Below are 11,017 nucleotides of genomic sequence, written 5' to 3' on the forward strand. Positions count from 1 at the left end.
CTACGTCTCTCTCTCACACACACACACACACACACACACACACTCACACACACACACCAGTAAGCATACCCTTGGGGAGGATTAAAAATAAATAAATTAAGTAACTGGCCACTGCACAGCTTGCTACTCGGCCGTCAGGAGACAGTGTAAAATACCTGCGATGGGGAGCACGTGGCCAGCAAACAGCCTGCTGGCTCAGCCGGGGCAGCGCTTTCTCACCTCTGCTCACTGCGGTGCTGGCCACGTGCACCATGGGCATCCTCACCTGACCATCTCCCGAAGGAGAAAATCTCTCTTTGAAAAGCAGCATCATAAAAACGTCCTGAACATATCAAGCTGCAGACCATCAGGACCCGGGCGAGGGGCGCTGAGCCGCTCTGGCCAAGATGGTCCCGGGCATTCAAGGCCCCATAACAGCACCACCAGGGGGCAGTTTCAGCTCAACCCCAGCCATGGGCTGACCACATTGGGAAAAGGCAATGATGCTTTTATAAGTTTAAACTATCTTATAAAGCAAAAATATATTAAAAAGCAAAGCATTTTCAAAGAAAAATTTGACCAAGAAAAACTTTTCAAACACTTGCTTCTCTGTCTGTGTGTGTACTGGATTCTAAATATAGACACATATAAATATTATACTATAAGTAAGTGCAGTTATAGATAAACACACAAACATGTACATGTATATACACACACATACCCACACACAATATGGAAGACCCCAATGCGCATATTGTCTGGAGCTTTTTACAATTCCGTGTATACAGTCATTTCCATGAGCCTGGCTCATGACGTACCCGAAAAACCTTGTTGCCAAACTTGCACACTTTGGTGTCTTCCGGGGGCACGTGCAGGAGGCACTCCTCACAGCAGGCCTCCTCGCCCTTGTCGCAGCCGCCGGCCCGGGAGCACTTCTTCTTACACACCACAGTGGAGTCCTGGGGGCCCAGAGGCAAGCTGGAGATTAAAACGATTCCCACCCGCACCAAACATCCTCCCTGGCCTGGCGTTAACTACCCACGACTCACTGCTTTCAAACACAGTCTGAAGATTCCGAATTTTAATTGACTGCAATCGGTCTTTCATCCACTTCAAAATACTGTTTGTTGATTAAATATCTGGACTATGAAAAGTGTCCCTACCTTCAGAAGGTTTATAATTTAATGCTCAAGGGACTAACAGTTCTGCTTCGGTCACCGTGGGGCAAGAAGGCCCAGTTCACGATGGGCCAGTCAGTTCCTGTCCTGTTCCCCTTTCCTTCTTCACTCACAGTGCCCTCTGGGGATCCTGCCTGGCTTTGTGCCACCTTCTAGGAATTCAGCATAAAGGCGGGATAGCTCTGATCAAAGAGCAAAATAAACAGTAAATGTTCCACTTCAAAATGAAATCTATTAGTGTCTTCTGTGTTCGAATAGGAATGGAAGGAGCAATTCCACAACTGGACTTGGGTTCCAGAGCTCTTCCGTAAACTGCGCGACCTTCACCAGGCCACCGAACCTCTGAGGGTGCCAAGCTGATATCGGTAACTTTAAGGGGCGTGGCCTGGTTTCTTAAGATGTGGTATTCCATGAATTAAATGGCTTAGTGAACTGAGTCTACTGATTCATTCAACCACACACGGAAGAGAGGTTCAGAGCAGCTTAAGAAAAGGAAGCCTCCCTAGTTCCCCAGCCAACAAGACACAGCTCCACCTGGAGCAGGTCAATGGCTGGAAGAACGGGAAGAGCCAAACATCCATGAAATTTAGAGGAAGACAGGGATGGAGAAGAGAAGTGTCCCAGGTAGATCAGCAATCCCCTCAGAGTGTTGAGTAAAGTGAGAACGAACAACGGCAGAGAAATGAGATGAAACCCCCTCCAGGACACAGACCCCACTGGTAAGCTTAGAGCCAGGACGCATTTCTGAGCATTATATACCTGCAGGTTGTATAAACCTACGTAATGTCCGTAGATTCTGTGCTAATTATATAACTTCAAGAGGTACTTCTGGTACCATCTACTGTAGTTTCACGGATTAAGTATACAAGATTAATATGACACTAAAGTGATCCTTCAAAAAATGCCATTTGATATCCTTTATATCGGGGGTGAGGAAACTTTGTCCTGCCAAGGGCCATTTAGATATTGATAACATCATTCTCGGGCCATACAAAATTATGAAGTTAAAAATTAGTCAGCTATATTTGGTCAAACATTCAATTAATTCACCCCTAATGCCTTGGCAGGGCCAGACCAAATGATTTCGCGGGCCTTACACATCTCACGGTTCGGATGTTCCCGACCGCTGCTCTAAGCGAAGAGAAAACCATACTGACTATCCTAAATAATTGCAGCCTGCTTATTCAGACATTCACTTTCCCAAAGATGACTGTGAACCATGATAAAACCACCTCTTGAAGGAACAGTGTTGGTGGCACTTCTTTTGAGTCCTGGGACATATTTCTTAGTCATCTCTCATGGAATCCATGAGACCCAAAGCACTGTGAGCAGAACTAACTCCCATTCAGGGGATGTCTGGCTTTCCTGCAATCAAGGGAATTGGGAATGACATGGGTTTTATCAAAAGCTCAGTATCCCCAAGAGCAGTGGTTCTCAACCTTCTGGCCCTTTAAATACAGTTCCTCATGTTGTGACCCAACCATAAAATTATTTTCGTTGCTACTTCATAACTGTCATGTTGCTACTGTTTTGAATCGTCATGTAAATATCTGATATGCAGGATGGTCTTAGGCGACCCTGTGAAAGGGTCGTTCAACCGCCAAAGGGGTCGCGACCCACAGCTTGAGAACCACTGCCCAAGAGGAAGCTATAACCTGTGAAATTCCTGGAGAGGAAGAGAAGTCCTGAGGATGGAGGTCAGGCCAACAGCAGGAGTGGCCGTCTGTTTACCACAGGCTAATACAAGCCACGAAGAGAGGAGGGAGCCTCGGGAAAGTACCTCAGGCTTAGGAATGGCTCGGTGCTCAGTGCCAGGGAGCACACAAGGCAGCCCTTACTCAGCCACCTCCCTGCAGCAGTGCTGCTACTGCTACGTCACAAAGCCTGCCACGAGGAATCAGGACCTTCTGAACCCTCATCATGGCTACTGACTCAGAGCTGGTATTGAGCAAACCTCCTCTCTGGCCCTCTCTTGCCCTTTAGCTATTAAAAACAAAACCACTGCCAACAGCACCACACTCCGGCTACACAGATGTGTGGGTTAACTCACTAATGAATGATCCTAAAGTCCTCCATATAAATGATTCTCTTCTTGGTTCCAAAAATAAATCGCCACATAAGCCCAGTCTAGAAATGTGGAATGTGTATCCCTTTAAAACTGGGGAGTGGTAGAATTCTTTCTTTACCAGTCATTACCCTTCTGGCTGCCTTTTGAGAAAAGTGAGTGATGCCTCAAATGAGGAATGACACAGTGAACAAAACATAAACACTCTCTTCCCAAACTCCCAGGTTGACCTTGTGATGGCTGCACTGAAAATCCATGCTGCTCTTTTCTCTCGGATGTAAGGCCAGAGGTTCCACCGTGGATAAGCAGCTCCAGAGAACACTGCCGCATGCATTTGTCTGAGGTTAGCAAGTGCTGCAGACAGCCCCTCAGAGTTTAGTTATCACCACCAAACACTAACTTGCTATTCTCGGGAATATGACAGTGAATTGTAATTTGGGTCCTTGTGACCTGAAGTGTGATTTCACCCTAAACTGGCACCAATAATACCTCCCTCTGAGAAATGACACATCGTGTGTGGCCACAATGTTAACACTAAAGCCCAAGATGCTCTGTTGTCGGACGGCAGCCCCTCGGAACCACCGTACCCGGCAGGTGCACGCCGTGCAGTCGTCGTACAGAAACGAGGATCCGTTGTCATACACATCACTGCGGAAGAGGCAGCTTCCAAACGGGAGGTCAAACACTTTCCTCTGACCTAGAGGGAAGCAACGGCAGAGTGTAAGCAAGGCAGAAGCCAAGGATGCCCCCCTTGTTATCAGCAATTACAGCTCAGGCAGTTCAACACTCTCACAAGCCCAGGTCCAGCCGATGCCCAAAAACAGAGCCATGGGTCAGATGCTCCCAGGGGATCCCCAGGAGTCATTAATTTAGAGAGTTTTTCTTACAAAGAGTTTGATTGCTCGCTATAAGTTCAACAAACCTTTATTAAATATCCGTGCAGTGAACCAAGGGGACTAAGACATAGACTTTAATTTGAATCTTAAATAGTCTGACCTCTAACTCAAGAGACTAAGGATCATATGGAGGAAGCTGGCATGTGGACGACAAACGACCGCCAAACCACCTCATGCTCTAGAGCAGTGGTTCTCAACCTTCCTGATGCTGCGGCCCTTTAATACGGTTCCTCATGGTGTGGTGACCCCAACCATAAAATTATTTTCGTTGCTACTTCATAACTGTAATTTTGCTAGTTATGAATCGTCATGTAAATATCTAATATGCAGGATGTATTTTCACTGTTACAAATTGAACATAATTAAAGCATAGTGATTAATCACAAAAACAATATGTAATTATATATGTGTTTTCTGATGGTCTTAGGCGACCCCTGTGAAAGGGTCGTTCGACCCCCAAAGGGGTTGCAACCCACAGGTTGGCGACCCACAGGTTGAGAACCGCTGCTCTAGAGCCTCTATCATGGACTGTCTCCTTCCGGGTGGCGACGTGCGTGCTGCCTCCGTGCCACCAGGACAGTCGGGCTGCAGCAGCTTCAAGCATAAGCTTAGGCATCACAGAGAATCGTGTTCAGGTGCCAATCCATCACCCCCTGGCTGTTCCACCTTCCAGAAACCTTCCCTCTTGGGACAATAAAACTAACCGTCGCACCTAGAGCACACACTCGAATGATGTCTTGTATTTGGCACCTCCATAGCACAGCTTCTTAAGATTCTTTTTTATGGAATCTATTGAGGTGGCCTGGTTAACAAAATTACACAGGTTTCAGGTGCACAGGAGATTCTGAAGATTACATGGAAGAAGCATATAAGCTATTTCTCCTGGTGCCTCATACATAGGAAATGTGCAATGAGAGCGAGCTAGTGCTTCATTTTTGGTTATAACCCGTGCTTCCCTTCTAAGCCTCTTGTTTTGGCATGTTATTTTTTCCCTCTGAAAGTACCAGGAGTCTGTATTCCTGTTTACTTCACATGCCTTTAGGATGTATTCCGACTCATCATATGCCCGGTTATAGATTAGGGTGTTCAATACTGTTCTCCCACAAGAGGGCATTGCCCCAGGCTGTCTGGTGCACCAGGTCACAGATGCAGGGAGGCCAAGAGAGAAGAAACCTCCGAGGAGGCCTCGGAAAAGAGACACCTTCCCCCACCCTGCACCTCGTGTCCACCTGCTGCTCCTTTAATTAGAGAGGTTGCCATGAAGACAGGACACCTTGAGGACCCAGCACAGCCATGAGGATGAACACGCTCAGTGGAAACCAGTGAAAATATATTACAATGTTCTTTGACCTTAGAACTGTCACTCACCCAAACATTTGGGGCAGCACTGTCCTGGGGGAACGTGGCTAAGGTGCTGAGGACAGGAGAGGATGGGACAGACCTCACGCACACACTGTGTCCTGCCGCCCTGAGGAAGAGAGAGAAGCACATTTAGCACAGTCAGTGAATGCAGATCCGATGACCAAGGTTTCTGGACCAAACCAGGGCCTTCCCTGATATTAAGTCCCAGGTGACTGTTGGGACCCGAGTAACTTCTCCCAAGCCTCCTCCTCCCTTCCCTGTAGACCACAGGAACTGCACCAGCAAAAAGCCTGCCCTCCGAGAGGCGGTAAGGGCATCACTCTCACCCTGGCCAGGCCTCTATCTGTCCTCCTGAGGACCAGCAATGTCTCGGTGCCTGAGATTTGGGGCTTTCGGGACTAAAACTGGGAAACTGCCAGGCAAACCAGGATGAGTTGGCCTCGCTCCCCCACCCCAAGCAAGCCAAGTAACCCCCTCTTCCAGATCCCATCGCTCTGTAGCCCTGCACATCTTCCTCCAGGAAGGCTCCCCTGCCTGCCACAGCTTACAGGTGTTGCTGGGATGGCTCAGTGGGGTTGGGATCAGGGGAGGCAGCCAATCTTCTCAGAACGGGTGCACTGTAAGTCAGTAGTCAGACGAACAATTGCACTGAATTTACCAAGCTAACCCAACCTGTCAATTACCTTGGTAGAAGGTATATGACACTGAGAAGGCTGGCAGAGATTCTGGGGAGAAGTCTAGAGCCTTCAGATACTGTCCCTGCCCCCCATTCTCAATCCTCCAGCCTCTGTGACTGCTGACGCCCATTCCTTCCTCCTAGAAGGCGCACATACACTATGCCCACTCCCTTCTCTCGCCCTCAGAGAGGCACCTGTTTTTCAAACTTGTAAGTGAATCTTCAGAAAGCCGGGACTGGGGAAAAACAAGATGAAACACCAGCTTTTCAGTCAACTTACATCCAACACCTCTGCAAGGCTCATGCGAAAACTACCCTGTGCAAAATGAATTTGCTAACAAATTTGTGAATAACTTTCAACAGTTGGCTTCTCTGGGATTTGAGATAGAAACCAAATTAAGAGCCGCAGGCACCCGTTGTCTCAGGCTGATAACTTATATCTCAAGAGGCCTCGGGAAAGGAGGGACTGGCCTCCCGGAGCCCGGGCCTGCTGGGGAAAAGACCCCCCCTCACATTTCCTCAGTCCCCAGACCTTCTGCAGGGACTCCGCGTAGCCGCATAGCCGCCTGGGTCACAGCCATCCCCTCCCAGCACACTGCCGTCTCCTGTTGTTGCTGCCTTCTCTTCCTGTTCCTGCCGTTTGTATTATTATAGTTTATTTTTTGGTGGGGATGGGTGAAAAGAGTAGGGCACATGATGTCTTTTTAAATATTTATGATTTTTAAACCACTTTACTGTTGGACATTTCCCCAAACCAATAAAGAACATGTGAAAAATACCACAAAGAGCTCTTCTGTTGCTTTTCCATTATTTTCAGATCAGCAAGAATTACTAAAAAGCTCCTAAGAATCCTGGCTGTTCCAGGGGCAGCTCCTCCCTGGACTCCGCAGAATCCGAAAGGCTGGACCCTCACCTGACTCCAGGGATGCGGACTCCGAGGAGAGACCAGACACTGAGGTCGGCCCCAGCTTATCCATAAGCCACAAACGTCAGATCGAGAGGGAGGACGCAGGCTGCCCTGAGCTTTTCATTTCCAAGAAATCTATCTGCAAGTAACTCCCTAAAATGTGGGAGCCCTGGCCGCACGGGGCGAGCTGTGTGCGGGCTTCTCTCGGGAGCACAGAGAACAGATTCTTCTTGGGGACACTCTCTGTTCCTGTTGGATCAGCATCCATTTCTCAGGCATGTTTTAAAATTACCATTTTTTAAATGTTGCATAATTGCACAGGAGTGAACGTGTCCAACACTTTGGAAAGCTGGCAAAAGATTCTGTGGACGCCAGTAATTTTCCTTACAATGAGGTCAGAGAGCGCATTTTGCATACATAATGCAGCTGCGGAGTGTGTCTCCCCAGAGTCCCCTAAAGTAACTTGAACTCCAATGGGGGTTTGCTGGTTTGGTCGAGTTTTATTTGGTTTGGGTTGCAGCTGGTGGCACAGTCCCAGTCCCCAGGCTGCCTGCCCAGGGATGCCTCCACAGAGCCCCAGGCCGGTTGGCTCATGAGCTGCGTCTATGATTTCAGCTCCACAGGGACTCTGGTTAAACTATAAGCTGCGGCTGTGCTGTAAACTAAAAATGTGAAAGTAGCAGAAGTAAACATTCCTGTTTCTAAAAATGTACGAATCCCCACGGTCCCTGCACACACTCGGGCTCTATCGGATGATGTCCATCGCCTTCTAATTGGCGTCCCTGCCTCAACTCTCTTCCCCTAATTGATCCTGGAAGGTTCCATATGGTCAGGACTCCTTTCCAGCATCCATCCATCATTTCGTTATTTGATCAAATATTGGAGGCGAGGCCTCGCATATGCTGGGGATATAGCAGTGAATGTAACATCCATAAATCACTTTCCTGATGGAGCTTGCATCACCACTGTGCACGCCCCCGTGCTAAGGTAGAGGATGAATTACCACCGCATTCAGGGTCAAGTTCAACCCACTCAGGCTAGAAGTCACTCGCTGGCATTTGTTTCTTTTTTCTTCCAACACAGAGGCACTATATTTCCCAGACTCCCTTGCAGTTAGGTGTGGCCATATGACTCAGTTCCAACCAACAGGAGGTGAATGGAAATAATATACCACAAAAGTCTTTGATACAATCAGAGAGAAAGGGTGTTGAGGAAAGATAGGAGAGGGTGAAGGGAAGATAAATGATGATGGAAGAAGACTTGGCGTGGGGTGAACATACAATACATAGATGATGTATTATAGAATTGTACACCTATATCATTTTATTAACCAATATCACCCCAATAAGTTCAAAATAATAAAATTTTAAAAATCACAATGCTCTCTCTCTTCTGGATGGATAACAGGCTGAATGAAGGGCACATCAAGAACTTTGCAAGAAATGGAAAAAGCCTGCTTGCTTCCTAAGTCACCATATGGAAATCTACCCACTGTTCAATGAACAAGAAAACAAACAAAATGCTGCATGAAAGCCCTCAGACACATTAGTTCTCTATTACCACAGTTAGCCTCGTTTGTCAAGATACCATAATCTTCTTTCCAATCTTCTTCCCTCCCAACTCCAACCTACAGAGAAGGTCCAGGGTACCTCATTTCTTTCTTCATTGCCTTAAGCTCATCTTACAACTTCTGCCTGTTAAACATACCTCTTCTCCCTTTCCCCCCCATCATTGACCCCTATGAAAATCCCGCTTCATTCCAGGTCTACCTCAGCCTCTTCTCATCTATGAAGCCTTCTAAATCTGTTTGTGTCCCAGTAACCTCTTCCATCTTCTCAAATCTCTCCTTTTCTCATCTCTTCTTCTGTATTTTTGACACAGGCAAGACGACACTGGTTTTGCCTTCAAACTAGATTATTGTTGGGGCAGGAATCAGTCCTTAAAGCCCAACATCCTTCATAAAAGTGACAGGCTCAAGAAATATTTCAGAAAAAGTTTGTTGCATGAAGGACAAAGCCACCACTCAGCTGAGCTCTAGAACTGGCTGAATTCTTCAGACGTCTTTAACCACAGGATGCTGATGAGAAGGTACAGTTGAGGGTTGTCTGCATCCACTGACGTTTGTATGTCCTTGACTTTTGCGCATTTTAGGTAATAATCAAATATTTGTTGGTGCTGAGACTTCAAAAACCAACAGTCAACCTCAACTTGGAAAGCTGGTAGGATTCCTAGGATCCTATGTATTTTGTTAAACGTTTGAAATTTACTAAATTGTTAAAATACATAGAGACTACTGACTACAGCCAGCCCTTGAACAACTCAGGGGTGAGAGGTGTCACCCTCCCATAAAGTTGAACATCTTCATGTAACTACTATATTCTCACCTGGTCAACAAAGAAAGGAATAAAAAAAAATGCCTGGACCCCCCAGCACTGATGAGTCACGGCATTCACCATCTGTCTTTTTTTGGAAGGGCAAGTGTGTTCTTTAGAGGTGGCCATTTGTTCTAATTGCATATCTGAATGCTTCTCCAAAAGTAGCTGTTTTTAAAAGACTTGAAACATGTCCCAGGTCTCTTTTCTGCCCCCTGACTTTTGTTTTAGCTGATTCAGTCAAGAACACAATGCTTTGTGTCAAAGTTTACCCTAGAGTCGCAGTTGTTGCATAATAAAACTCTGTCTTCCTGAACAGAGCGATGAGTGCAGGATGATAAAACCATAGCCATGTGCAGGCAGGATGCCACTCCCACCCCTGAGGACCACTAAGAAGTGGGGGCTGGAAACCGTCCTGCGTCCTGGAACCCATCCCTGGACCAGGACGCAGAGCCCAGCTCTCTAATGGGAGGCGAGAAGCAGAGCAGTGCATTTCTAACAGTTACAGCCAATCAGATGCACTTGGGCACACTCTACAATGGTTGTTTTGTCCAGTGATCAATTCTTTCAAGAGAATGGAGTTCTCACTCAATCCAGATGAAGGTGGGAACAAGGGGACAGGAACACTGGAGCGGCTGGTGTAGGGGAGAAAAACATCGTGAGTGACACAGAATACTTATGTCATAACAGACAGGGGTGCAAAGCTGATTTTGAGCGGAGCACCCACTCTGAGTTACAAATTGGGTCAAAAAACTTCACACACGAGCCCTGGCCCATTTGCCTCAGTGGCTAGAGCACTGGCCTATGGACTGAAGGGTCCTGGATTCCATTGCAGTCAAGAGCATGTACCTCAGTTGCAGACTCGATCCCCAGGCCCAGTCAGGGCGCGTGTGGGACGCAGCCAAGAGATGAATCTCACATCGATGTTTCTCTCTGTCTCCCTCCCTCCTACTCTCTCTAAAAATCAATGGAAAAATATCCTCGGGTGAGGATTAACAAAACAACTTCACACATGAAAAAACCAACTGTCCTTGGCCCTACCTCACTTTGACCTGGATATTTCTTGTGGTAAAGTTTCAGAGCCTGGCAGTTACTTCCAGGGGTAAAGCTTTTGGTGCTTGGCTTTCCCTGTTCTTGGCCAGTGCAGGCAGGAAGTCAAGCAGTGGAGGGCAGCAGGTGAGCTGGCCAACTAAAATAACAGAAGTAGAGTGGAAAGGGGAGAGAGGACACCCAAACTTTGGTGGGTAATGAGCCTACTAGAAAGAGAGAAAAAGGTACACAGACACACACACACACACACACACTCTCTCTCTCTCTCTCTCTCTCTCTACACTGGCATACAGGCATATTCTGGAAATTAATGGAAAAATATATCCTCGGGTGAGGATTAAAAAAAAAAAAAGATAGTATCAGCAGAGCTTTTAACCAAGCACAGGACCCCCGAGGCAGGACTCTGTCCAGGGCGCTTGTCACACACCCAGGAAGCCAGCCCTGCCCTTCATTCTTAAGAGGTGGTGCCAGGATTTGAACCCCAGACCTTGCCTCCAAGATGAACATGAAATGCAAAAACCTAAAATTCTAG

At 47.1% G+C, this 11,017-nt stretch overlaps 1 protein-coding gene across 1 annotated transcript in view; it reads right to left on the reverse strand.

Annotated features, from left to right (window-relative positions):
* BMPER (BMP binding endothelial regulator) overlaps positions 1–11,017 on the reverse strand; it is a 200,136-nt gene that overhangs the window by 86,001 nt on the left and 103,118 nt on the right. The window contains 3 exon segments of the mRNA XM_006757207.2: positions 798–938; positions 3,810–3,919; positions 5,487–5,586. Of these exon segments, the coding sequence (XP_006757270.1) occupies positions 798–938; positions 3,810–3,919; positions 5,487–5,586 (351 nt within the window).

Source organism: Myotis davidii, unplaced genomic scaffold (assembly GCF_000327345.1).
Source record: "Myotis davidii unplaced genomic scaffold, ASM32734v1 scaffold573, whole genome shotgun sequence".
In the NCBI taxonomy this organism is placed as follows: Eukaryota; Metazoa; Chordata; class Mammalia; order Chiroptera; family Vespertilionidae; genus Myotis; species Myotis davidii.